Source organism: Talpa occidentalis, unplaced genomic scaffold (genome assembly GCF_014898055.3).
Source record: "Talpa occidentalis isolate TD23 unplaced genomic scaffold, MPIMG_talOcc4v2.1 talOcc4.17, whole genome shotgun sequence".
In the NCBI taxonomy this organism is placed as follows: Eukaryota; Metazoa; Chordata; class Mammalia; order Eulipotyphla; family Talpidae; genus Talpa; species Talpa occidentalis.
The window spans coordinates 6948920-6975960 of record NW_023601754.1 but is presented as its reverse complement, the minus strand read 5'-3'; the positions used below and the strand labels follow the sequence as shown (position 1 = coordinate 6975960).

At 52.5% G+C, this 27041-nt stretch overlaps 4 protein-coding genes across 6 annotated transcripts in view; 3 read left to right on the top strand and 1 right to left on the bottom strand.

The window, feature by feature from the left end:
- The window catches only part of DUS2 (dihydrouridine synthase 2), a 39073-nt gene extending 30211 nt beyond the window's left edge, over positions 1-8862 (bottom strand). Inside the window, exons 1-2 of one of the 2 annotated variants that reach the window (XM_037515947.1) lie at positions 4819-4999; positions 4492-4641 (exon numbers count right to left, since the gene is read on the bottom strand). In XM_037515947.1, the coding sequence (XP_037371844.1) occupies positions 4492-4615 (124 nt within the window). In that variant the 5' untranslated portion in view covers positions 4616-4641; positions 4819-4999. Of the gene's footprint in view, positions 1-4491; positions 4642-4818; positions 5000-8838 lie in introns of those variants that run through there. The other variant, XM_037515951.1, reaches the window with a different exon arrangement.
- DPEP2NB (DPEP2 neighbor) lies at positions 801-2908 on the top strand. 2 transcript variants are annotated; one of them, XR_005126015.2, is made up of 3 exons: positions 918-958; positions 1331-1455; positions 2008-2046. XR_005126015.2 is itself a non-coding variant. In XM_037515956.2 (2 exons), the coding sequence occupies exons 1-2, from the start codon at positions 892-894 to the stop codon at positions 2310-2312; spliced, it is 372 nt and encodes a 123-aa protein (XP_037371853.1). In that variant the 5' UTR covers positions 801-891; the 3' UTR covers positions 2313-2908. The 2 variants fall into 2 exon arrangements, 1 of the variants encoding a protein (XP_037371853.1); XM_037515956.2 differs by lacking the exon at positions 1331-1455 and having other exon boundaries at positions 801-958; positions 2008-2908.
- A 249-nt stretch (positions 8863-9111) lies between the features above and the next one.
- On the top strand, positions 9112-14472 carry LOC119248974 (dipeptidase 2-like). The gene is made up of 10 exons (XM_037515954.2): positions 9112-9530; positions 9856-9982; positions 10273-10402; positions 10501-10642; positions 10926-10995; positions 11157-11333; positions 11637-11721; positions 12300-12375; positions 13902-14037; positions 14126-14472. Exons 1-10 carry the CDS (start codon positions 9235-9237, stop codon positions 14372-14374), a joined length of 1488 nt encoding a protein of 495 aa, XP_037371851.1. The 5' UTR covers positions 9112-9234; the 3' UTR covers positions 14375-14472.
- A 3710-nt stretch (positions 14473-18182) lies between these two features.
- DPEP3 (dipeptidase 3) lies at positions 18183-22140 on the top strand. Its single transcript, XM_037515945.2, has 10 exons — positions 18183-18376; positions 18647-18773; positions 19219-19348; positions 19458-19599; positions 19852-19921; positions 20021-20197; positions 20493-20577; positions 21059-21134; positions 21579-21714; positions 21815-22140. Exons 1-10 carry the CDS (start codon positions 18183-18185, stop codon positions 22043-22045), a joined length of 1368 nt encoding a protein of 455 aa, XP_037371842.2. The 3' UTR covers positions 22046-22140.
- The last annotated feature ends 4901 nt before the right edge of the window (positions 22141-27041 follow it).

The following is a 27041-nucleotide window of genomic DNA, read 5'->3' as shown; positions in this document are numbered from 1 at the left end:
CTGCTGAGCTGACAGCCTACCCTTTCATGGGGGGCGGGGGGCAGGGAGGATGTCAGAACTGTAAATTAGGTTGTTCTTTTTATAGTCATGAAGAATTTGTTTTGAATTTCATACTAAAATGACCCCACTCCCACTTTAGTCACAAGGGACACTCGTTTTGCCCTGGAGCACCTTGAACATCTCTCCCACTGTCCCTTTGAAATGTGACGCACTGCTCCTCACACTGTCATCAGCTACGAATCAAAACCCCCTTGGGAAGCCCCACCACTGAGCACAACACCTCCCCACTGCCTGCCTAGCTCCAGGTAGGCCCCGAACCTCTTGGTTCTTTGAGTCCATGGTAACAAAATACTGAGGGTTTTACGAATTTGCATTTGCGATAAAGAAGAGCTTGTCTGTTTTTATCCTCGAATAGAATGTTTTCCCTCCTTTCCATGTGTCCAAATCTTCCTGTCCTTCTGGCCCACCTCCAAGGCACCCTCCCTGATCCCCCAGTCCACACAGATCTCTGCCTCTCCAACTGTTAATACATAGTGCCTGACAACGTAGCTGTGTCAGGTAGTCCTGCCTCTCAAGCCAGTCTCAGAATGTGGGTTTCTCTTGCCCTCCTGGGAACACTGACTGTGCTAAGCCCATAGGTATGTTTCACAAGGAATGGCTAGGTGTCAGGGCCCGGGCAGGATGCGCCTCTGCATCCACCCTACTGTCCACAAAACCTCAAAAGCCTGAGGCCTGCCCCTCAGGTTCCTTATGTGACCTCACAGACTAATGATGACCTCACAGGTTGCATCACTGTTTCCATGGCAGGGTAACTACAGAAACGTGGTACTCTGGGGAAGCTTTCTACCAGTTCTCTACGAGACACCAATCAGTTTGGTTTCCTGAGAGAGAATGTCTGACCGGATCTTCTATATTCACTCTAACTTGTCCTCAGTCCCCTGGGAGGGCAACACAGCAGGTAGGCCTAGGCCGGGCATCTGCACAAGAGGCATCGATGTATATACCACCTCATATGGCCTCCAAAACTCTGAACTGCCCCAGCTATCACCAATGGCCTTCGGACACAGACCACAGTGGCCGCTCACTGCTGAGAGCAAGTGAAATGGTACCTCTGGGCAAGTGTTCAGGAAGGTTCTGATCTTTATAAATATCGCCTTTCATTTTGGGCGACTACGTGCTTCCACTGAGACCCTTTCCCCACGACCTCAGTAAAAGCCAAGTGCGTTTTTTGTTGGCAAGTGATAAATAGAGCAGTTGGAGGAAGAACTATCGAGAACCACTCATGAACCTCAGCTTCAAACCCACACACCTTTATCCCACTGTCATGCAGACATCCGCCTGAGTGCCCTCAGAAACATCCCTGTCTGAGAAGCCGAGTAGTGGGGAAAGGGGTGTCGCACGGATGGGAAGTGTGGAGGAGGCACGCGGATTGAGGAAGTGATGGCGAGACTGCAGGTCTGAGGAAATAGTGTCTCGGAGTTCGGGTTGCTCTGAGACTTGGTGGCTGGAAACTGACCCTTCACTGCACCCCAGGGTCACTCCGGTGTCTGGCCTTTCCCTCATCTATCTAGCTCAGAGTATGAGAGGCCCGGAGTTCACTGTGGCTGAACAGGCAGGATGAAGGGGCTCAAGAGAAGTCACCGAGATGGGATGGGGGCTTAATCATGTATATTAGATTCTTTTCCAAAAACTGAAGGCATTTCCAACCTCAAAAGTGACACAGACCTTAAAAAATGTCACTCTGTTGTGGGAGAGATGAAGGGGTTTCTGATTGTAATTATTTGGGGATTGTTTTCTCTGGGAATAGAAAACAGACTTTCTGAGGTACAGCTGACAGGCTCCACAGGCTGGCTTTGTAGCCAACATCCCTTCTCCAAGAGACCCCTACATGGTTTAGATGCCAAGGAGGGCTTCAGGCAGAAATAGGGAGAGACATGAGACAGGGGAGGTCCTGGGAGGGCGCACTGTACAGTAAAAATGACTAGGCCCTTTTGATTTTCTCTTTAGCAGCGGTGGCGCCAGCTTCTCCCCCTACACCTGGCCACTACCATGTCCTCTACCGAGGGTGTGGAGAAACCCAGGTGGGCTGGCACGGGGAGACATACTGCCTGGTTGGAGGCTACCGGGCCTATGGAGATGCGCCTGTGGCCACACCAGTAAAGGTGGAAGCACAGAAGCCAGTCCCTAACCGCGCTCCCAAGAGGCGTCGGTCTCTGGCAGAGTCAGATAATGATCTCGGTTGCTCCCGCCCCAAAATTCGACGATTGCAGTATGATGGCAGGAGGCTGACCCCACAGAAGCTCGCCGGCTGAGCCACTCTGTAAAGAGGACAGCTAACACCTCTTCCCACAGTGACCCACCCCCCACACTGTCCACTACCTGAGATTAGAAACTCAGCCATTCCGTGTGTGCCTTCCTCAGCCAGGAGTCTCCTTCCATGCTAAGTGGCCACGGAAAGGAGCTTCAGAAGCTGAGGTATCAAGTGAGAGGCTGCTTTGAACACCCCAGGGCAGACTGGACTGAAAGAAAGCCTGATGCTGCTGGGCTCAATCCTCTAGAGTCCCTCCTCGGGCAGAGGGAAGAAAAGTCCGCACAGGGGATCCGGGAGCAGGAAGCAGGTGCGGAGTGGCCTTCACAAGGGCCTAGCCTACCAAGTGGGCTCCTGTGGCTGCCCAGGGAGCCTCCTGGCTGGAGTCTGAGGAGGCAGGAGAGAGAGCCAGGACAACCTCCTGGAGGAGGAACAGGATGGAGAGAGTCAAGCAGCACCCTACCTGAGACTGACACGTACCTTTTTTTTCCCAGTCCTTTCTGGCCCCAATGGGGTCTCTTAATGCTCAATAAAACCAGTTTCTGTTTAACAGCATCTGACTTGAAATGCAGCTTCTTCAAGGCCAACCCCAAATCTGCCTGTTCCCTTGAATTTCATTCACACAAGGGGTAGCTGAGCCGCTAGACCTTCTAGACAACCTTTTGGGGGTCCTCTAAGTCCTCAAAAAAAGACTTTGGGTGCAGCTTCTAACTCTGTGGTTCTTCCAATGACACCTCTGCAAATTGGGGCAGGACAGGCAGGTTCTTTAAGAAATGCAGAGCCTGGGTCCTCCCTTGTGGTGTAGGGGTTAAGTCTCAGTGCTATCATGTTATTACAGCTGCAGCCTGAGTTCGATCCCGGGCCAGGGAGGTGACCCACATGGTGCAGTAGACCTCTTCTGTCTCACCTGCTGCTCCCCTCAGCAGTGTATTTCAGTAGATCTGCCTGTTCTGCTCTCCAGTCTGTGTCTAGGGAATCCTCTCACCCCCACACCTCTGGTCCTGGTCCACACTCCAATTCTTCTACACATAAATAAGTAAATTTTTTTTAAAAAAAGGAAAGAAACACAGAGCCTGACAATGTGGATGGATCTTGTGATGACGCCAAATGAAATAAGTGCGCAACGGTTACCAGATGGCCTCACTCATTTGTGAAACATAAAAAACCCATTTGTGAAATACAAACAGCCCAGAGGAACAATCTGGCAAAACACAACAAAAATAATTCTAGACTCTGTAAACTAGGTGGTGATTACCAGATGGGAGGGAGGAAGGCACATAGGGGCTCATGTTACAGGGCTGGGCCTGGAAGCTCTGGCGAGGGAGAGTGAAGCCTGGCACACAGGGAGGTGCGAAGCTATTCTCCCCAAAAGATAGTTTGTTAAACCAGGAAGCACAGAGGGTTCTAGGGAAGGGAGTTCTATGAGCTGTGTGTCGTGTGTTGCTGCAGAAAGAAGACAGGTCAGATCGGCTGCAGAGATGAGCAGGCTGGGTGGAGCAGAGAAGACAGCAAGTCTGAACTTGAGACTCAATGAGCGATCACGTAGGCCACACAGCAGAGGGTGGTTTGAACAGGGCTGCCTCCTGGCACCTGGTGCCCCCATAGCCTAACCTTCTGTGTACCAGCACGTGAGACAGATAACTAGAGTCCTGTCCATCCCCCTCACTGCACACCCCAGCAGGCCAGCCCCAGAGGGTGATCAGTAAAGGTTGTCTGGACAAATGGAGGGATGGAAAGAATCCAAGGCCTCTCCTGATGAGAGAGGCAGCAGCCAAACTGGAAGGTCCAAGAAAGTCCATCTGACTTGACCAGGAAGGCATCAATGCCATCATTTGCCTGCCCAGCAGGTGGTCTCCCCACACCTGGATTCCCCCTCAGCAGGTTCAAAGAAGATTCTCTCCCAGGACCAGTGGGCTACTCTCCCTGCCACTGCTGGCTTCCCCAGGTGGCTTTGTGTCCCATGAATCCTCACCAAAGCTGGGGTCAGTTCAGCCCACCCTGGCAAGCCTGGCAGGAAAAACAGGAGATGAGAGGGCATGTGCAGCCACAGACAGGGCAGACCCAATCAAGTAGCTGACCGGCATTCTCCACAGCTCTGCTCCTTCAGGGCATGGAGAACCCACAGACTTTGGACAGGGCTGGACTGGGTCCCAGAGAGCCCCAAACAACAGAGTACATTTCACCTGCACAATCTGTTCTATCATCTTCTCGGGCTATGTCCAATTCTGGAATCTTCTTGCCCAGCATTCTGGATTTGGATTCAGAGAGGTCTCTAGACAGAGGTGTACAGAGGTCAAGAAAGGGCATCTGTCTATTAAAATCTACTTTCACACCTGAAACAGACACAGAGGGAGAACAGAATTAGGGGGAGCAAAGCAGGAAAAATCTGGGGTCAAAGGAATTTTGGTTTCAGATTCCAGCTCCAGATGCCAGGTCTTGGTTATGAAAGTTAAGTTCACCTGGTTGAACCTCAATTTTCTCACTAGAAAATGAAGTTGGTAAGAAACTACCTTGTGGGAGCCTCTGAGGACAGATGGATTAAGTCCATCAAGCTGGCAGCGCTGTGCAGGGCTCACAGTAGCTCTGGCTGCTCTGCCATGTCACCACTGCTGTTACCACTCTTGTTTCCTGAAGGATGGAGAACAGCAGCCTCCTGAGCTCCAAGCCAACTGCCTCTTCAATAAATGTAGGTTGAGGGGTCTCCCTGGTGGCACAAAGAGTTAAGTCTCAGCACTTTGAAGCTATCCACAGCCACTGCAGCACGAGTTCGATCTCTGACCAGGGAGATACCCACATGGCGCAGCAGACCGCTCCTGGCTCACCCACTGCTCCCCTCAGCAGTGTATTTCAGTAGATCTGCCTGTTCTGTTCCCCACTCTGTCTCTGGTGAATGCTCTCATCCCCCGCACCTCTGGCCTGTACCCCAGCTCTTGTATGCTCGGGGGACCTACTCTACTGGATCATCCTCGCTGCCTAAAATCAGGCAGAACCCGATGGCAAGAGGATCCCACTGGTCACTCATTTCCATCACAAAGCAGCCCAGGACTGCTGGACTGAGAGGCTGGCAAGAGTGTGGAGGCAAAGCATAGGGATTAAGAAGGCTGGAGGTGGGAGACTGAGATACATTCGTGGTGACTGCAACTCCAGGCATCAAAGATGGCTGCCATTTGAGCGAGGAGAATGTGCTCACTGTTCACCATGCAGGAACGGGAGCCTCAGTTTTGTGACTGGAGGATGTGTGCCCATGGCAGCCAGATTGTCTTCTGGCTGGGGAGACTCCTGTTTCTGACTCAGTCATCATGGCAGCAGAAACAGAGCAACATCCTGAAAGCAGGAGGAGCTTCATGGGTCCAGGACCAAGGAGCCCTGAACAGAACTGACCATCACCTGGGAAACACTAGATAACGAAAAAGCTCTCTTGCTCTCTGACCACATGAGGTGGCCTGTGCATCTATGACTCAACCTGACTTCTTCCTTCCCTACGCAGTCTTGCAATATATTGGGGGTCAGTGGGGGGTAGTCTGAATGCCGCAGCTTGGTCTCAGGCAAAGCCTCTTCCTACCACTGCCTCCTCTGCAGCTCTTGATTTATGCATACACTGCATAGAGGTGAGAAATTTTTTAAGATTTATTTATTTATGCATATAAGAACTGGGTTACAGGCCAGAAGGGTGGGGGGAGAGGATTCACCAGAGACAGAATAGGGAGCAGAACAGGCATATTGAATGAAATACACTGCTGAGGGGAGTAGTGGGTGAGTCAGGAGAGGTCTGCTGTGCCATGTGGGTAGCTCCCTGGCTGGGGATCGAACTCGTGATGCAGTAGCTACAGATAGTTTTCATACTGCTGTGTCTTAACCCTGTGTCAGGGAGGCTGGAAGTGAGGAATTAGAAGAGAAGTTGCTTGCTCATTTGGCACTCTCTGGTGGCAAGTGTCCTGTGCTGACCCTGCCTGAACAGTCCCACCAGTTGGAGGTTGGGGGAATAGCATGTACCAAGGCCCAGTGGCAGCAGGCAGCACATGACTGGTGTGGCCAGAGTTTAGAGGTCAAGGGATTTGTACTCTTTACTGAGATTAGGGAGGCCAGTGAAAAGACACCCGGGACCTTAAAGCCAAATAAAGAAAACTGGTGTATCCTAAGAACAATGAAAACCCCTAGAAAAACTTTAGGCAAGAGCATATCGAATTTTTTTTTCAAAGAGGGATAGCATGGCTACTCTATGGGGAATGGACTGGAAGGAGGGACTCCAGCAGGAGGTGAGAGATGAAAATGGCCTGTAATAAGGAAGAAACGGGGGGAAAAGGAGAAGAAATGTACCTGGGAGAAGTCTGGAGGTTGATTTAGAGAAGCACAGAAAGGGAAGAAGCAGGCAGAAGGAAGAAAGCGTCATGGATGACATTCTCGTCAACTCTGGAGCCAGACCTTCGTCCATTGCTAGCACCTGGATAACTTGTCATATCCTCTATCCCCAAAGTGCCCCTGTGTCCAGGTCTGTCCACTTACGTTGTGTGTGGTGGGGGGAGGTCCTGGACAATAAGGTTTCAGCACAGAGCACAGAGAGTTGACATTAGGTGACATAAAGAGGCAAACAGCCCACCCTGCTGACTAAAAGCTGCTCACCTCTTGGGTGTGAGTGTTAATGCCCTTGGGTGTGTAAGGGTGTGAATCTGGGCACATGTTTCTGTGACTGACTTCTTTGTAAGATGATCTCAAGGCCATGGCCAACAGTGCTGGCCTGTTTAAGGACTGCACTTGATGTCACAGAAAACTGGCTGCCTCAAGAATCTGCCCCAGACCAGGTACCCACCCTCTCTGGCTCAACAAGCCTGTCTCTGGGGGGCTAGAATCAACATCTGACCCATGCCGCAAGGCTTTAAAAAAAAACAAACAAAAAAACTCAAAAGGCTAAATTCTCCCTCTCATTCCTCTGTCATCAGCTGTTTTTATTTGTCTAAACTTCCTCCATCTTTTCCCTGTTTTTCACAACCCCTCTTCCCTGGAAGCTATTGAAAGTGAAATAGACAAACTGCTTATTTCCCAAACCCACTTTTTTGGCCCAGAGACAAAGAGTTCCTTCTCCCCTACTTGGCTGTAAACATGGGTGGGTGTAAGTGGAGGCTGCTGACAGGGGTGTGTGGTGGGGGGATGGAGCCACCCAGGGCAGGGACTATTCTCTGAAGGCAGAGAGGCCTAGGCACTCACACTCTGAAGAGAGGCTGGGAGACAACCCTCCTGCTCTCACTGGCAGGGAAGAGTCCGGCCACCTGCACAGCATCATGGGTTTGTCCCACCTGGCCAGCAGGATCCCATCAAGCACCCAATCCCTCACATATGCCCAGGGCCTCCAGTGCCTCTCCCAGAGTTTTACTTATTTCCTTTTCTGGGGCCACCAGTTCTCAGACTTAGGTTGCTGCCCCTGCGCTCATCAATCTAGCCAACTGGGAAAGTTTCCAAAGGTGGAGCAGCTCCACGGAGCACCAAAGTTTTTTACAAAGTTAAGAGACAGATGTTGAGATGAAGGAGTTTGGGCACAGAGCCTGGAGTCTCCGGGAGGAGGGGATTCTGTGAGAAAGGACATTCCTGTGTGTGTTGGGGGATGGGGGATTCCTGAAGGAGCAGCTACTTGAGGGCCTCAGGCTGGGAATGGGTGGGGTTTTCTGAATAAGGACTGGAACTCAACCCTAGACTTTTCTGGGAGGGCTGAACTCACAGGACCTACTACACAAGGCGCGTGTAGTCGCAGATCCCAGATGCCAGGCTTTTCCTTAGGACCCAGACTTCTGGCCTCAGTGTGGCCTGGGCCTCCACAGTGAGGTAGGAGGGATCCTGGCCAGCAGGTCAGCAGGCAGCTCTGGGTGGAAGGTTGCTGGGGGTCTGGAAATAGCTTCATTTCCTTGCAATGAGATAGCCTACTGTCTGCGTTCCTGCTCTGTGGAGGAAGGTTTCTTTTTTTTTTTTTTAAAGATTTATTTATTTATGCATAAAAGAACTGGGGTACAGGCAAGAGGGGTGTGGGTGTGGGTGTGTGTTAGAGAGAGAGAGAGAGAGAGGATTCACCAGAGACAGAGTGGGGAACAGAACAGGCAGACTGGCTGAAATACACTGCTGAGGGGAGCAGTGGGTGAGACAGCAGAGGTCTGCTGCGGCATGTGGGTTTCTCCCTGGCTGGGGGATCGAACTCATGCTGCAGAGGCTGTGGACAGCCTCACAGCGCTGTGCTTAACCCCTGTCGCCACCAGGGAGGCCCAAGGAAGGTTTTTTGACCCTCCCCAGATGCTTGCTCAATTCACACCCTAATATCCCTGTTAGAGGGTGTTGGTGGGGAACAGCAGCTTCTGAGGTGAGGGCCCTTTCCTGAGGCGACAAGGGGAAGATTCGGGTGGGGAGGCTGCTCCTCACAGTTCCTGGCTCCCCGCTGGCGTCCCAGGAGCTGGGCCGGGAGTGAGGCAGGGGAGCAGGTCAGAGGGCGTGGGCCCCTTCCAAAAAGCTGACTCCCCGTTTCCAGAGACCGTCTCCTCCCCGATACCTACCACGCAGGGCCCGGCGGCGGGACACCGGGGTCGGGGGGCGCAGGCCACAGAGTCAGGCGCCCCGGGCGGTCTCTCTCGTGAAGCGAGGCTGGGGGCCGGGCGGCGCGGGGCGGGGCCGCGGGGAGCGCGAGGCCAGGCGGAGGCCGCGGAGGCCCGCCGGCCCGGCGGGGGCGCCCTGTGCTCCGAGGCCGAGGGCCGGGCGCCCCCCGGCGGCCGCGTGGCGCGGCGTCACGGATTCCTCCGCGTGAGACGCCGCGTCGGGGACTCCAGGCCCGTCGTGAGGCGAAGCCCCAGCGTCTGAGGCGTCGACTGTCGGGCTCCCCGCCGCCATCCGGCCCTTGCTCGCCCCTCTCAGGCTCTCGGAGCGGCCCCTGCGTCGGCCCGCCCCGCCCCGGCATGCGCCCCTCGGGCCTCGACGGCCCCCGCGCCTTCCGGCGGCCTCTGCTGCTGCTGCTGCTGCTGCTCCTGCCGTCGCCGCCGGTAGCCCGCGCCCAGGGCACGTCGGGCGCCCCCAGCGCCCCGACCACTCCGGGCGCCCCCAGCGCCCCGACCGCGCTGAGTAACCCCAGCGTCCCCAGCCCCTCGACCACACTGGAGGCCCCCGGCACCCCGGTCACGCTAGGTACCCCCAGCGCCGCGAGTCTGCTGGAGCGTGCGCGGACCCTCATGCGGAACTTCCCGCTCGTGGACGGGTGCGTAAGTGGGGGGGCCCTTTGCAGTCTGAGCTCACCCCTCGACAAGGGGGGGGCAAACACGCAGAATTAGTGGGAAGGTTTCCCCCCACTGCCTCTCCCGTGATCCAGGGGTGCCTTTCCCCTCTATTACCCTTTTCCTGGTAGGAACTCCCCAACTCCCAGGGGTCCCCAACTCTAGGGGTCTGTTCCAGTTGATTGGGGTTTTGTGGGATGGGGTCCCCCAGGCTCATCCAGGTCAGGCAGCCTGCCCTGCCTGATCCCGAGGCCTAAGAAAAACGCTTCCCTTTGCCCCTGGACTGATCCTGCCTTGGCCTTCCTCCAGCCACAATGACATCGCCCTGGTCCTGCGGCAGTTTTACTACAATAGGCTACAGAATGTGAACCTGCGAAATTTCAGCGATGGCCAGACCAACCTGGACAGACTCAGAGACGGTCTCGTGGGTGCCCAGGTACGACAGGGACACACAGGGTGCCACAGCATGGCTGCTGGGGCAGGTGGGGGCCCTGGAGACACCACAAGTTAGTCTTATGGGAACTCAGGTTACCATAGTGATGCCAAAAGTGCCAGAAGGGGGCTGAGGGGCCACAGTAAGCCAGCTTGGTGGGCATCCAGATGCCTCAGAACAAGCGGGTGTTGCATGTGACAGCCGGACCCACTGGGTACTATGTCAGCTGTGGAGGCTATGAGAAGCCCAGGGAGCTCCAAGCTGCCCCTATCCAACCCCTGAACTTTTCCCAGTTCTGGTCAGCCTACGTCCCCTGCCCGACCCAGGACCGGGATGCCCTGCTCCTCACCCTGGAGCAGATCGACCTCATCCATCGCATGTGCGCCTCCTACCCTGAGCTGGAGCTTGTGACCTCAGTTAAGGGTAGGTGGACTGGGGGGGGTGGGCTGGTGAGGGGCATTAGGGACTTGGTTGAGTTGCCCCAGCCTCTGAAAGTGATTTTTTCATCTACCTGCCCCCAGCTCTTAACAGTACCCAGAAGTTGGCTTGCCTCATTGGTGTAGAGGGCGGCCACTCGCTGGACAGTAGCCTCTCCATCCTGCGGACCTTCTATATGTTGGGTGTGCGCTACCTGACACTCACCCACACCTGCAACACGCCGTGGTGAGCACAGTGCAGGTGGTCTGGGCCCACTGAGGCAGAGATCTGCCCCAGATCACACAGCATCCAGACCACACTTTATCCCTGGGATCTAGTGCTGATGCTGGAGTGGGGAGGGGAGCTGGGGTTCAAAGAGCAAGACTGGATCCCTAGTGGGGCATCCTCCTACTGCCAGGCACAGCCCAGCTTGAGTCCTGCTCTTGCTCTGGGGGTTGCAGGGATAAAGGGGTTTGGTAGTACCTCTTGGTTCTTGTGGACAAGTTATAGCTTCCCGATCACTCTGCAGGGCAGAGAGCTCAACTAAGGGCATCCACGCCTTCTACAGTAATGTCAGTGGGCTGACCAGCTTTGGTGAGGTAAGGACCCTGGTCCCATACCCTGCTCCACATGAATGTACACGCCCTGCATATGTGCACCCCTGATGTCTTCATATGTACAAGAATGTACACGCCCTGCATATGGTGCACGCCCTGCATATGTGCACCCCTGATGTCTTCTCTTCAACCTGTGTCTGCAGAAGGTTGTGGCAGAAATGAACCGCCTGGGCATGATGGTAGACTTATCCCATGTGTCGGACACAGTGGCACGACGGGCCTTGGAAGTGTCACAAGCACCTGTGATCTTCTCCCACTCAGCTGCCCGGGCAGTGTGTGAGAACTCCCGGAATGTTCCTGATGAGATCCTGCAGCTTCTGGTGAGACTGCCCTAGCCTAGCCCTCAAATCTACAGTGAGAGGTTGGAACCAGGAGCCCTTGAACCCGAGCCCCTGCTCCTTTGATTTTCTCACACCTGAACATTTTCAACTCCACAAGCCTACAGCCCCTAAATGTTTGTACCCCATAAACCCAGGGCCAAGACACCTCCATCCAAACCAGGACTGAGACTCCTCCATTCACAAACCCAAAGAGAATGCCCTCCTCACAGGGGCCCAGAGGTGAACAGGCAGGTGGTCGTGCTGGGGGGGCCAAGCTGAGTGTCCATTTGTTCACCCCTGCAGAAGAACAATGGTGGTATCGTGATGGTATCCTTGTCCGTGGGGGTGCTGCAGTGCAACCCGTTAGCCAACGTGTCCACCGTGGCAGGTAAACCCTACTGTGGGCTTCTGACCAGCTCTGAGTTAGACCAGGGGCTTTGTGGAAGCCTCAGAACAGCCCCTATGATTAGACCCAGCAGTTGGCACAGCTCTCCCAAACCCAGTGTTAGATGGTACACAGCCCCTTTGTGCCAGGTGGAACTGGAGCCATCAGTTGGACATTGGGGGGCATAGACAGAGAGGTCAGAAGCCAACCATCTGTGCCATTGTAGGGTTTCCCAAAGTGTCCCTGCCTCTAGCCAAGGAATTGGGAGCTCTTTAAGTTTCTGGGACTGTGATCTTTGTCACTCTCAATCTCCACTTCCATGGAAAGGAACCCCCATAGTTCTCAAAAGAACGGGAGGCTAGGTGAATGCTACATGGGAAATGGCCCGAATAGGTGGCTCTGCAGTTTGTTAACTCTAAATTCCAATCCAGAGCCAGATGACACCACTTCTGATCAAACTTCAGGACCCTTAAGTTGGCACACTAGGTGCCTAAGGCTACAAGGAGGGGAATGGGCACAGTCAGTCTCCATGCCCACGCCTGCCCTGGAAATTACCTCACTAGTGACTTTCCATCCCCTAGATCACTTTGACCACATCCGGGCAGTCATTGGATCCAAGTTCATCGGGATTGGTGGAGATTATGATGGAGCTGGCGAGTGAGTGTTCCATGGAGTTCATTTGGGACTGGGGCAGCAGTGGGGCTTTCACAGTCACATGCCCACCACATGTGTTCCTCGTGTCCCCCAGGCCTTGACCATAGCCTTGGGTCTGCTGGGTCACCCAGCATCTCCCCACTCCCAGGGTCTAGGTCCTGGGCTCTCCCGTCTCCTTTCCTCTCCTGGGTCATCATATTCAGCTAAGCCCCCAGAGAGATCTGTCCAACAGGAGCAGTGGTAAAAGACCCATTGCTTCAGAGCATACTCTTAGCAAGATCTGGTGTGGGCTCACCATCTTCTCTGCCTGCAGCTAGGTCTGTGCACGCAGGAGGTCAGCCCAGTTCTTGAAATGGTTTTCTTTTTTTTTTTAATAAAGGAAATATTTGCACTCAGTGAAAGGCATAGATTTTTTTTAAAAGATTTATTTTTATTTATGCATACAAGAACTGGGGTACAGGCCAGATGTGTGGGAGGGTAAGAGGATTCACCAGAGACAGAGCAGGGAACAGAACAGGCAGACTGACTGACATACACTGCTGAGGGGAGCAGAGGGCGAGACAGGAGAGGTCTGCCCCACCATGTGGGTATGTCCGAGGCCGGCTGGGATCGAACCCACACTGCAGAGGCTGCAGACAGCTTCACAGTGCTACACTCAACCGCCTGCACCACCAGGGAGGCCCAGATGTTTGTTTGTTTTTTTTTAAAGGATTTATTTATGCATACAAGAACTGGGGTGTAGGCCAGAGGTGCAGGGGGATAAGAGGATTCACCAGTGGGCCTCCCCTGGTGGCGCAGCGGTTGAGCGCTGGGCTGCGAAGCTGCCTGCAGCCTCCACAGCACTGGTTCGATCCCCGGCCGCCTGCGAGGGTCCCACATGGTGCGACAGACCTCTCCTGCCACGCCCGCTGCTCCCCTCAGCAGTGTATTTCGCCGTTCTGCCTGTTCTGTTCCCTGCTCTGGCTCTGGTGAATTCTCTCACCCTCCCACTCTTCTGACTATGCCCAGTGTTTGTATAAATAAATAAATAAATCTTAAAAAAAAAAAAAAAAGAAAGAAAGAAAAGAGGATTCACCAGAGACAGAGTGGGGAGCTGAAAAGGCAGACTAACTGAAATACACTACTGAGGGGAGCAGCAGGAGAGACAGGAGAGATTTGCTGCGCCATATGTGGGTTAGTTCGATCTCATATGTGGGCTCGAACTCATGTTGCAGTGGCTAGCAATACCTTGATAGCACTGTGACTTTAACCCCTGCACCACCATTGAGGCCTGAAAGGCATTGATCTTAATACAATTCAGTGAGTTTTGATAGATACTAGGGAGATTTAGGGGCCCTCGAAAGGATGAAGAACAGGGGTGAGTCATTTACTCTCTCCCAAGTCTCCATTTCCCCTATTTGACCTGGGCTGGACCTATATGTGGGCCTATATGTGGACCCTGGACACATAAGGGACTGTGGTTCTGAGTCAGGACCAGGCAACAGGTGAACAGGTATGAGACCCAAAGGCTAACAGACTGTTGGCCACAGGTTCCCAGAGGGGCTGGAGGATGTGTCCACGTACCCGGTTCTGATAGCAGAGTTATTGAGGCGTGGCTGGAGCGAGGAAGAGCTTCAAGGCGTCCTCCGAGGAAACCTGCTACGAGTCTTTCAACAGGTGGAACAGGTATGCTGGGCTGGGCTCAGGTAGTTCAGATCCCCCTGTCTGGTAAGTGGGCTCTATGGAGCTGCTGCCCAACGATTGTTGCCTGCAGGTCCGGGAGGAAAAGAGTGGACAAAGCCCGTTAGAGGATGAATTCCCTTGGACAGATGAACAGCTGGAAAATCCTTGTCGCTCCATCCTCCCCAGTCAGCCTCGGAGGCAGTATATGGTTCCAGAGCAGAAACTAACCAAGACACCCAGTTTGTCAACTAAGTGGTCATTCTCAAAATCCTCCCCTCACCTGGCCCCAGGCCTTGCAGTGATGGCCACCTTCCAAGTTCTCATTGTGTGGCTGCGGTGATCCAGTTATCCTGCCATAGGTCCCTGTGGCAGCTCTGCATACCACACACAGTCCTTCTGTTGTGCAATCACAAACATTTCCTGAAAATAAATATTTTAGACATAAAATTAAGTGTGAGTGTCCTCTGGGGTGAGGTCTGGTGGCACAGGTACCCAATGCTGGTGCTTGGTGGTAGGTCACAGAGTTCAGCCACCAGTTATTCCGTGAAGACCTGTTGGCAGTGACCTGAGGAGGCCCTGTTTACTGGACTCAACACTGGATGAATACAGTGGGTGACTGTAGCTGATAGAGGGTGAACCCTATTCTGAGTTCCTTCTAAATAGCTCACCTCAATCCACATCCAGACCCACTGACCACCACCTGGAGATTATTCAGGGAATTCTGGTCCAGATTCCCAAGAAGGGAACCTGCCTGTCACAAATGACCTTTGTTCCCATTTGGGCAGAGCCCAGGTCACACAATGACCAGGAACCTCCAATGGCTCTGTTGCCCTGCATATGGGCCTTCATCTCCCCTCTCCCCAGGGACACAAATTACTTAGACAACCACCCTATCTCATCCCCAGGTCATTGATGATAACAACTGCATAAGTAAGCACTAAAAATAAGAGTTAATACAAATAAAAATAGCTAATAATAAATAACAATAACACATGATGGCTAATAAAAATTAAGAGTTGGGCCTCCCTGGTGGCGCAGGCAGTTGAGCACAGTGCTGTGAAGCTGTCCGCAGCCTCTGCAGTGCTGGTTCAATCCCTGTAGTCCTCGGAGCAACCCACTTGGCGAGCAGACCTCTCCTATCTCGCCTGCTGCTCCCCTCAGCAGTGTATTTCATCAGTCTGCCTGTTCTGCTCCCCACTCTGTCTCTGGTGAATCCTCTCACCTGCCCATGCATCTGGCCTGTATCCCCACTCTTGTATAAATAAAATAAATCTTTTTAAAAATAAAATAAAAATGAAGAGTTAAGGGCCTCCCTGGTGGCGCAGCAGGTTGAGCGCAGCGTTGTGAGGCTGTTTGCAGCCTCTGCAGTGTGGGTTCGATTCCTAGCAGGCTAGGGAGATTCCCACATGGCGCGGCAGACCTCTCCTGTCGTGCCCAATGCTCTCCTCAGCAGTGTATTTCTTTTTTTTTTTTAATAGAGGCATGTTTTATTTATTTATTTGTTTGTTCGTTTGTTTTGTTTATACAAGCACTGGGTACAGTCAGAAGCGCGGGAGGGTGAGAGAATTCACCAGAGCCAGAGCGGGGAGCAGAGCAGGCAGAAGGACCGAAGCACACTGCGGAGGGTAGCAGCGGGCGGCAGGAGAGGTCTGCGCGCCATGTGGGACCCTCCTCTGGTGGCCGGGGAGCAGCCGGGAATCGAACCAGCGCCGCAGAGGCTGCGGGCAGCTTCGCAACCCAGTGCTCAACCGCTGCGCCACCGGGGAGGCCCTCAGCAGTGTATTTCAGTCAGTCTGCCTATTCTACTCCCCGCTCTGTCTCTGGTGAATCCTCTCACCCTCCTGCACCTCTGGCCCGTACCCCAGCTCTTGTATAAAAATAAATAAATCTTGGGCCTCCCTGGTGGTGCAAGGGGTTAAGCACAGCACTGTAAAGCAATCTGCAGCCTCTGCAGCACGAATTCAATCCCCTGCCAGCCAGTGAGCAACCCACATGGCACAGCAAACCTCTCCTGACTCGCCCGCTGTTCCCCTCAGCAGTGTATTTTGGTCAGTCTGCCTGTTCTGTTCCCCACTCTGTCTCTGGTGAATCCTCTCATCCCCCAACCACCACCCGCACCTCTGGCCTATACCCCAGCTCTTAAGAAAAATGAATAAATAAATAAATAAATCTTTCAAAAAAGGTAATAATAATAAAATAAAATAAAGCCATGAAAGTAAGGAGAGCAGGTAAGTGGACAAAAGGGGTCAGTTATATGATGAAGAATAGAACTGAATTTTCACTGGTGAAATTAATGTGTGTATACATGTGTGGATTTTTAATGATGCACCTGAAATTTATAGAATGTTATAGGCAATATTACTTCTAAATAAATATGGAAATGTAGAAAATAAAATTATGCTAGGAAAATTATAATAAAGTCTGACAGGTGTAAATAAAATATGGAAACATAAACTAATGCAAATTTTAATGCATCCACTTTTCAGCTCCTTAATATTTTCAACTTTTATGTTGTGTAATGTTCTGGAAAAGTTGACCATTACAAAGTACATTTTAAAATATATAGAGGAGGGCCTCCCCGGTGGCGCAGCGGTTGAGCGCAGCGGTTGAGCGCTGGGTTGTGAAGCTGCCCCGGCCTCTGCGGCACCGGTTTGATCCCCGGCTGCTCCCCGGCCACCAGAGGAGGGTCCCGCATGGCGCGCAGACCTCTTCTGCCGCCCGCTGCTCCCCTCAGCAGTGTACTTCGGTCCTTCTGCCTGCTCTGCTCCCCGCTCTGGCTCTGGTGAATTCTCTCACCCTCCCGTGCTTCTGACTGTACCCAGTGCATGTATAAACAAACAAACAAACTAATAAATAAATAAATAAATAAATAAATAAAATATATAGAGGAGGCCTCCAAGGTGGCACAAGGGGTAAAGATGCAACCTTTGAAGCAGTCCGCAGCCACTGCAGCATGAGTTCCATCCCCAGCCTGCCAGGGAGCTACCCACATGGCGCAGCAGACCTCTCCTGACTCACCCGCTGCTCCCCTCAGCAGTGTACTTGGGCCTATCTGCCTGTTCTGTTCCCCACTCTGTCTCTGGTGAATCCTCTCACCTCCCACCCCACCATACACACCCCTCTGGCCTTCACCTCAGATCTTGTACCCTAAATAAATCTTATACACACACATTTTTCCTCTTGCCATGGACTCCAAATGGACTAGGCTCTGCACAGTTACTCAAAAAGTTCTAATAGTGCTTTCTACTCGTTTCACCTGTTTTTTTTTTTCCTTTCCTGACTCCTTTTGGATGGATTAAGAACCACTCTTAAGGCCTCCCCTGTGGCGCAGCGGTTGAGCGCAGGGTTGCGAAGCTGCCCGCAGCCTCTGCAGCGCCGGTTCGATCCCCGGCTGCTCCCCGGCCACCGGAGGAGGGTCCCACATGGCGCGCAGACCTCTCCTGCCACCCGCTGCTCCCCTCAGCAGTGTCCTTCGGTCCTTCTGCCTGCTCTGCTCCCCGCTCTGGCTCTGGTGAATTCTCTCACCCTCCCGCGCTTCTGACTGTACCCAGTGCATGCATAAATAAATGAATAAATAAATAAATCTTTAAAAAAAAAAAAAAAAGAACCACTCTTAGTCCCATTTCAGATCTTTCCAGCCTGAACTGATGCGGCCCAGGGTCCGTTTAGGAAAAAATGGAAAGAGATGGAAGTTCCTAGAAGGTAGAAGCTTCGAGAAGGATCCGGGGCTCTGCTACTGCCTGAAGCTAAAACCCCGCAGGACTGCCACCTGTCCGGGCTCCTCCCAGTTCCCCACTAGCCGTCCCGCTCCCCAAGCCCCCCCCCCCGCCCCCCAGTCTGTGGCTCTGCGAGTCGAGGAGGAGTACGGGCGGTTCTGGAAGCCGGGGAGGGGCCCGGGTGGGCCGCTCCTGGGCTCCCCAGAGAGCGGCGCGGCCGCGGGGCCCCTCGCTGAGGCTGGAGGAGTCCGTCGCCCCCTCGCGGCCGCGCGGCACGACTCCCGGAGCGACCTGGCTTCCCGCGACTCCCGCCCTCCTTCGCGAGGCAGCGCCAATAGGCCCCCTAACTCGACGGTCGGAACCCCAATATCCCCATCTGCCCCTCCCTGACCCTTCAGACTCCTGTACTGATCCTGCCCAGCCCCGCGCGGCATGGGGCCTCCAGCGCTCTGCAGCCGGCCGCCGCTGCATCTGCTCCTCCTGCTGTCCCTGCTGCGGCCGCCAGTAGCCGGCACCCCGAGCCCCTCAGTCATCTCCAGCGCCCCTACCACGCCGGGTATCCCCAAAGCCCCCGGTCTGCGGGAGCGAGCACGGGCCCTGATGCAGAATTTCCCCCTGGTGGAAGGGTGAGTGGGTGCGGTGTGGGGGCTAGTGGGGAGTGAGTTTATCCCTGGGCAGGGAAGCCGGTCCTAGCATAAGGGGCTAGTAAGAAGGTTCCATCACCTATGCGTGCCCTTCCATTACCCTGTTTCTGATGGAACGCCCCCCTCCAAGCTGGGCCTCGGGAGCTCTTACTGATTGTGTGACTTGGAGATTAGTGGGTGGGTCAGGACAGGCCCAAGCTATTGGCTTGTACCCCTACTCTAACCTTGTCTTGACACCTCCCACCCCTTAAGCCATAATCACCTGCCCCTGCTCCTGAGGCAGCTTTTCCAGAACAGGCTACATGCTGTTAACCTGCACAATTTCAGTCGTGGCCAGACCAGCCTGGACAAGCTTAAGGATGGCCTCGTGGGTGCCCAGGTACCACAGGATACCACAACATGGCTGCTGGGGCATGTGGGGACCTCAGAAACTCAGGTAGACAGAACTCGGGTGACTAGGCATAGGACATGCAATGTACCCTCATGTGACTGCTGGCACTGGGCCTGCCACATGGGTGCTCATGTGCTGTGGAGACACACAGAAAGTGACAGAAAATCCCTGGTGAGTGTGGGACTGCTGCAGGGAGCACAGATGCCACATTGGCCTTGGGCCATTCACATAGCACATGGGTAAATAGCAGGCGACTCTTTCCACAACCTGGCTGCTGGCACAAAGCTTAGTAGTAAACAAGGTAGTGGGATCATGCAGTGCCTCACTCCGGACCACTGATCCAAATAGGTACCTTGGGGTTGCGGAAGATTGACAGGCCAAGGGCACTGGAGACCTCCCTGATCTCATCCTAGACCCTCTGGCCTGCTCACAGTTCTGGTCAGCCTACGCCCCCTGCCAGACGCAGGACCGGGATGCCGTGCTCCTCACCCTGGAGCAGATAGACCTCATCCATCGCATGTGCGCCTCCTACCCTGAGCTGGAGCTTGTGACCTCAGTTGAAGGTCAGCAGGCGAGGAGCATGGTGCGGTGGAGAGAGTGGGAATAGTCAAGGGCTCATAGTAGTGGTGCTGGCCCTGGACCCTGACCACTTGATTACCCACCCTTTTCCAGGTCTGAAAAAAACCCAAAAGCTGGCCTGCCTCATTGGCGTGGAGGGAGGGCACTCTCTGGACAACAGCCTCTCTCTGCTGCGAAGTTTCTATCAGCTAGGTGTGCGCTACCTGACACTCACCTTCTCCTGCAGCACGCCCTGGTGAGCACAGTGCTGGCCAGAGGGGATGGTGGAAAGCATGGTGGGAAACTGGCAGAGAGGTGAGGACAGCCAGGTTCACAGAAGTCAGTTGGGCCCCCAGCAAGTCCCTCACATGCCGAGTAAACAGCCTGCTCAGTCCTCACCCTAATGTAGAGGAGGGATGGATAGATAAGCAGAGGCACTGCAAGGACCCCAGAACCTAGATGGCCCAGGTATGGACCATGAGACTGTCCTCCCACGGCTGTCCTGCAGGGCAGAGAGTGCCACCAAATTTAAACACCCCTTCTACACCAACGTCGTCGGGCTGACAAGCTTTGGTGAGGTGAGGATTCCTGTTCCACCACCACCCCACCCTACAGATAGGTGCACCCACATGCATCCCAGAGCCCTCCCTCTCCCCCCAAAATACACTGTGCCGCAGAAGGTGATAAGGGAAATGAACCGCCTGGGCATGATGGTAGACTTGTCGTACGCATCGGACACCTTGGTGCAGCGGGTCCTGACAGTATCGAAGGCTCCTGTGATCTTCTCCCACTCAGCTGCCAGGGCTATGTGTGACAATTTGCTGAATGTTCCTGATGACACCCTGCAACTTCTGGTGAGTGACCACCCTTACCCTCAAAGGCAGGCCTGGGCGTGCTTCCTCCAAAGATTCTTGACCCTGAACGAGATTACTAATCCAGGCCTCACTTAGCCTTGGACCCAAGGAGGATTAACCCTGTACATCTTTGAAACTCCAAGGCAAATTAGTTCCACCTGAGGGCCCACAGAAGCAAAGAGTGAAGTCCCTCCCAAGCCCTGAATCTAAGACTGAGCACTGGCCTCACAGGATGCCCAGGGCACAGGCACAAGCCATCAGGCCAGACTGAGTGTCCGTGTGTTTATCCCTGTAGAAGAAGAACGGTGGCATCGTGATGGTGACGCTGTCCATAGGGGTGCTACATTGCAACCTGTTTGCTAATGTGTCCACCGTGGCAGGTGAGATCCTGTGGCCACCTGGGCCCTCGGGGCAGTCCTATAATCCACACCAGTTGTGCAGTGGGGCAGGGGTCCTAAAAATCCAGGGGCAACAGACACAGCTCTTCACTGCTACCCAGGTCTGGGGCCACAGTCAATACTGATGGGTTTGGGGGAGGCAACTGGTTAGCCTCTGAGTCTCACTTTTGTTCTGAGTCCTTAAGTCTCTCACCCCCACATCTCTGAACGGGACAGGGAGAGCCCAGACTGGGTTCTCAAGGAAGCCAGAAAAAAGGTGACTCCTGGGCAGGTAAAAGTTCAAAGGGGAGGCTCTGAGGTCCACTCTAAGTCCAGTGTCCAGCCTATAGCCACTTCAGAACTCACAAGTGGCCTGGACCTCTGTGACGTCAGCTGCTATGGCCTGAAGTTGCAGAGCTTCCCCAGACCAGTCTCAGGGCCTATGCCCAGCCTAGTACTGCCCACAGTCACCTCCACCCCCTAGATCACTTTGACCACATCAGGACAGTCATTGGATCTGAGTTCATCGGGATTGGTGCAAGTTATGACGGGTCTGGCCGGTGAGTGTTTCTCTGGGATTGGGCTGGGCTGGGATGCAGTAGAGAGACTTTTAGTCTCCATTCTCCATCCCATGGTCCTCTCCATCCTCCAATCCCTGAACACAGACTGGTCTTCCAGCCCCCCTGACATCTCCCTACTCCCAAGGCCTGTTTCCTGGTGCTCCTCTCCCTCTGGTGGCCCACGTGCCTTACATCCTCCCCTCCCCCAGGTAGTGTTCCTCGGCCCATGCTCTCCTCCCAGTCCTGTAGAACTGTTATAGGCTCATCCTCTGCTCAGTAGGCAGATGCTGCAGAAGCCTAGTTTCCAGGAACTTCCCACATTGCATCCAGTAGCCTCAGGAATATGGCCTGCAATTTCTCCTGCGACTGAGGCTGGTGCGATAGTAGGCCCTAGAACACAACCAGGGCTGAGGTCCCAAAGCTGGCTGGCTTGTGGCCTCACAGGTTCCCCAAGGGGCTGCAGGACGTGTCCACGTACCCGGTTCTGATAGCGGAGTTGCTGAGGCGTGGCTGGAGCGAGGAAGAGCTTCAAGGTGTTCTCCGAGGGAACCTGCTGCGAGTCTTTGGACAGGTGGAACGGGTATGCTGGGCTGGGCAAAAAGATGCTTTATTATTCTGAGCAGGTGAGGCGGTGCTGTGGGAGTGCGGTGGGAGCCACTGACACTGACTCTCACCCCCAGGTAAGAGAGGAAAACAGTGAGGAGAGTCCTGTGGAAGATGAGTTTCCAGACAGGCAGGTGGACAGGGCCTGCCACTCCCACTTCCTAACTCAGTCTCAAAGTGAACACCTGGCCACTCACCTGCAGGTGACCAAGTGGCCAACCAAGGAGCTCTCAAAAGCCTCAATAGCCTCCCCATACCTCGTTCTAGGCCTCATAGCTGCTGCCACCTGCTTAGTCATCAACCTGTGACTCTGGTGACCTGGCTTGTCCCCCAAAGGCCACTGTGACAAAGTATCACAGTCTCCCTTCTCATCCAAGCACAAGCAATTGCTCGGAATAAATATTTTGGGTACATAACCATGCACGAGTGTCCTTTCTTCTCTGTGGGAAGGGACTGGGCCTGGACTCAAGAGGCTGTCGGCTGCTGAGGGGTCCTATTGTCTGGCCTCAGCTACTCAAGGCGAATGGTTGCCATTCACTTGCAGCCTTGTCTCTCTCAGGAAGGGCAGGAGCATCTTACTATACTCTTCTGCTGAAACCTGAGCCCACGGAAGACTACAAAGGGTTTCAGTGCCATCCCATCGTGGGGTGTGACAATGTGGGTTCCCAGCCTCTCTCTGGATGTTTTAATTTTTTGTTCATTTGTTTAAGAAGCTCCTACCATTTATAGAATAAACAGTAACTTGTTTGGAAATATCAAGAAAATTTGCAATGATTTTAGATTTTTCTAAAAGTGTCCTGATTTTTTTTTTTCTGAAGCTGGTTTTTCAATGAAAGGAAAAATTAAGTTGTAAAAAGAAAAAGTAACTTGAAAAGAAAAGAAAAGGAGGGTATCCCCGGTGGCGCAGCGGTTGAGCGCTGGGTTGCGAAGCTGCCCGCAGCCGGAGGAGGGTCCCACATGGTGCGCAGACCTCTCCTGCCACCCGCTGCTCCCCTCAGCAGTGTACTTCGGTCCTTCTGCCTGCTCTGCTCCCCACTCTGGCTCTGGTGAATTCTCTCACCCTCCCGCGCTTCTGACTGTACCCAGTGCTTGTATAAATAAAAATAAATCTTTACAAAAAAAAAAAAAAAAGAAAAGAAAAGAAAAGTGGTGCCATGTGCTTAGCTTTGGCAGACCTTCACCTTTGGGCACTTACCTCTCCCAGTCCACAAGGGTGGGCCAGAACCAGGTCTCAGTTCTTTACGCAGGACTCGAAGTTGCTAAAAAAAAAAAGACTGTGTTATAAATCATGCCCATATAGGGCCTCCCTGGTGGTGCAAGGAGTTAAAAGTCTCAGCACTATGAAGCTATCAGCAGCCACTGCAGCACAAGTTCAATCCCCAGCCAGCCAGGGAGCTACCCACATGGTGCAGCAGACCTTTCCTGTCTCACCTGCTGCTCCCCTCAGCAGTGTATTTCAGTAGATCCACCTGTTCTGTTCCCCACTCTGTCTCTGGTGAATCCTCTCACACACACCCCCACAACTCTGGCCTGTACCCAGTTCTTGCATGTATAAATAAATAAATCTCTAAAAAAAAAAAAAAAAGAACAAAGTACAATTACACCTTGGAAGAATTTCCCAAAACTACTGTTGAGTAAAAGAAGTCAGGCACAAAATAATACATATCATGTTCTCCATTTACATAAAATATGGAAACTGGCAAAACTGATCTACGTTACAAGTCAGTCTAGGGTTCTCCTTGGGAGAACTAGTGACTGGAAGGAGGACATGAGAAGGGGCTTCTGGGTTGTGGGGAAGGAGCCATCTCTTGATCTGGGTGCTGGGTGTGTTCATTCATCAAGCTGTATATACTTACAGTATGTGAGCTTTTCTGTATGAATTTTTTTCTTCAATACAAAGTTTATTTAATGACTAGTATGGTTGTGTATCTTATCCTGTTCTTATGGCCTAGTTGTATATCCATAAACTCCAAGGAAGTGTCCTATCCCAGCTTTCTAAGCCACTTGTGGACCGGCTTGTTCCTGTTCTCCCTAGAATGCCTCATGATGTCCATATGCTAGCTTCTTTGGCCTCCCAAAGGCCCTCCCTCCCCCAACTCAGCCAGATCACTGGGTTCTGATTAGGATCCTCCCTGCTCTTCCCATTCCCACACTGTGGTGTGGAAATTAACTCTAGATAATAAACTAGTACAACCATAAGGGTCACCTCATTTGTTTCCCTTTCATCTGGGATCACAGTACTGTACTGCCTATTGTCTGGTGATGAAAGCCATTAATTTATACATTTTGTCAAGAATTTTATTTCTTTTACACAGGAAGGTGAATTTGTTCCTTGTTACCCATCAGAATAGAAGCAGCTTTGTTGTATGTAGAACTACATGTGTGGGCACTAGATCGAGCTAATTACTTTCTTTTTCTTTTTTTTTTTTAAGATTTTATTTATTTATGGGGCCTCCCTGGTGGCGCAAGGGTTAAGATGCAAACTATGAAGCAATCCGCAGCCACTGCAGCACGAGTTCGATTCTTGGCCGGCCAGGAAGCAACCCACATGGCGCAGCAGACCTCTCCTGACTCGCCCACTACTCCCCTCAGCAGTGTACTTCGGTCAATCTGCCTGTTCTGTTGCCTACTCTGTCTCTGGTGAATCCTCTCACCTCCCACACTTCTGGCCTGTACCCCAGCTCTTATATGCATAAATAAATAAATCTTTAAAAAAAATTATTTAGGCATACAAGAGCTGGGGTACAGGCCAGAAGTGTGGGGGTAGAGGGTAAGAGGAGTCACCAGAGACAGAGTGGGGAACAGAACAGGCAGATCGACCAAAGTACACTGCTGAGGGGAGCAGTGGGCAAGGCAGGAGAGGTCTGCTGTGCCATGTGGGTTGCTCCCTGGCCCGGGATCAAACTCATGCTGCAGAGGCTGCGGACAGCTTCACAGGCTGCGTCTTAACCCCTTGCACCACCAGAGAGGCCCTACTTAAGTTGTTCACATCCTTGGATTTTTTTCTTGGTGGTGATCTATTTGTTGTTGCTGTTTAAGATTTATTTATTTATGCATACAAGAGCAGGGGTGCAGGCCAAAGGTGTGGGACAGGAGGTGAGAGGATTCACCAGAGACAGAGTGGGGAGCAGAACAGGTGGATTGACTGAAATGCACTGTTGAGGGGAGCAGCAGGTGAGACAAGAGAGGCCTGCTGTGCCATGTGGGTCACCTCCATGGCCAGGTATCGAACTCATGCTGCAGTGGCTGCAGACAGCTTCACAGTGCTGTGCTTAACCCCTTGTGCCACCAGGGAGGCCCAGATAACACCCATCATTTTAACACTTTCTTTGTATTGAAGTTAAAATTCACATGCCAAAAAAACCCCAAAAACAAAATTTGATGTTAGCGAACAATTCAGTGGCATCTAGCACTGTCAGTGTCATGCAACTACCATTTCTATCTAATTCTAAAACATTTAAGCCACCCTGAAAGGAAACCCTTTCACCCATGAAGCATTTACCTCCCATTCCCTTGTCCTCCCACCCCCAACCACAGCTATGCTTTTTGCCTTGACAGATTTTCCATTTATAGATATTTCTTACAAATGAAATCATATAATAGGAAACCTTTGTGTCTTAGATTTGGCATAATGTTTCTGAAGTTCATACTTTCCCTCCATCTTTATTTCATTATTTTTCTGGGATTCCTACTATATAGATATTAGAACTTCTGCTTCTATTCTGTATATCTCTTTTCTCTTTTTTCCTTTTTTATCTTGTCTTTTGGGAGATTCCTTAATTTGATTTTTCCAGTTTACTAATTCATTCTCAATTATAACCTTCCTGCTATTAGACCATTTATATCTTCTTTGTTCCAAATATCTAATGTGATATGAATATGGTCCTGTATTGCTTTGAAACTTCTCCTACCCAAAAATGAGACCAGTGCCTCCCCACTCCTTCTTCAATCTGGGCTTTGTGACTGCTTCTACTTCCTCATAGTCACTCTGCAATGAGGAAGCCTAGTAGCCCATGGGCTACTAGGGCAGGTCCATGGGCAGGTCCACATGCAGAGAACTCAGTGCCCCTGGTCCACACCCCTCTTAGCCTATAGCCAATAAGAATTTGCTAGTGACTCAGGCAGTGGAGGTGGTAGCGCTGAGACTTAACCCTAGGCCACCAGGGAGGCCCTGTTGTTTTCTTTTGAAATGTCTGTGCTTTGGGCCTCCCTAGTGGCACAAGGGGTTAAGTTGCAGCACTATGAAGCTATCCCAGCCACTGCAGCACAATTCTGATCCCCGGCCAGGGAGCTACCCACATGGGGCAGCAGACCTCTCCTGCCTTGCCCGCTGCTCCCCTCAGCAGTGTATTTCAGTTGATCCACCTGTTCTGCTCCCTACTCTGTCTCTGGTGAATCCTCTCACCCCCTACACCTCTGGCCTGTCCCCAAGTTATTGATGTATAAATAAATAAATCTTAAAAAAGAAATGTCTGGGGCCTCCCCGGTGGCGCAGCGGTTGAGCGCTGGGTTGCGAAGCTGCCCGCGGCCTCTGCGGCGCCGGTTCGATCCCCGGCTGCTTCCCGGCCACCGGAGGAGGGTCCCGCATGGCGCGCAGACCTCTCCTGCCGCCGGCTGCTCCCCTCAGCAGTGTACTTCGGTCCTTCTGCCTGCTCAGCTCCCCGCTCTGGCTCTGGTGAATTCTCTCACCCTCCCGCGCTTCTGACTGTACCCAGTGCATGTATAAACAAACAAACAAACAAAGAAAGAAAGAAAGAAAGAAAACATGCCTCTATAAAAAAAAAAAAAAAAAAAAAAAAAAAAAAGAAATGTCTGTGCTTCTCCAATGTCTTTTTCTTTTAGCCTATAGGGTTATTTTTTGTCCATGAGTTAACTGATCGTGTGGGCAACTCAGACACTGATATGGGGGTGAAATTGTATTCTGTGAAATTGTATTCTAATGATAAGGGTCCCCAAGGTCTGAAGTTGTCATGTTTGACTATAGTGGCCTATCTCTCCCATACAGCAACAGACCCCACCCCTGAGGAGAGAGGCCATGGGTGGGGGTCGGGTAGGAGTATGGGGCACCTTTATAGAGCATCAGGAAAGACTAAGGGGTGCAACTGTTCATTCTTTATTGAAAAAAACATGTTGGGGGCAGGTACTGAGGATACTAGGTGACAAGACTTAACAGTGAAGCCACAGCCTTTATGAAGCCTACAGTCCAGTGAGCTCAAAAAACATTAATGGAAGATCCCTGCCAACACATTTCTCCCCGCAGTGGATACTATGACGGGAAAGTGCCCGGGGGATCCCATCCAGGGC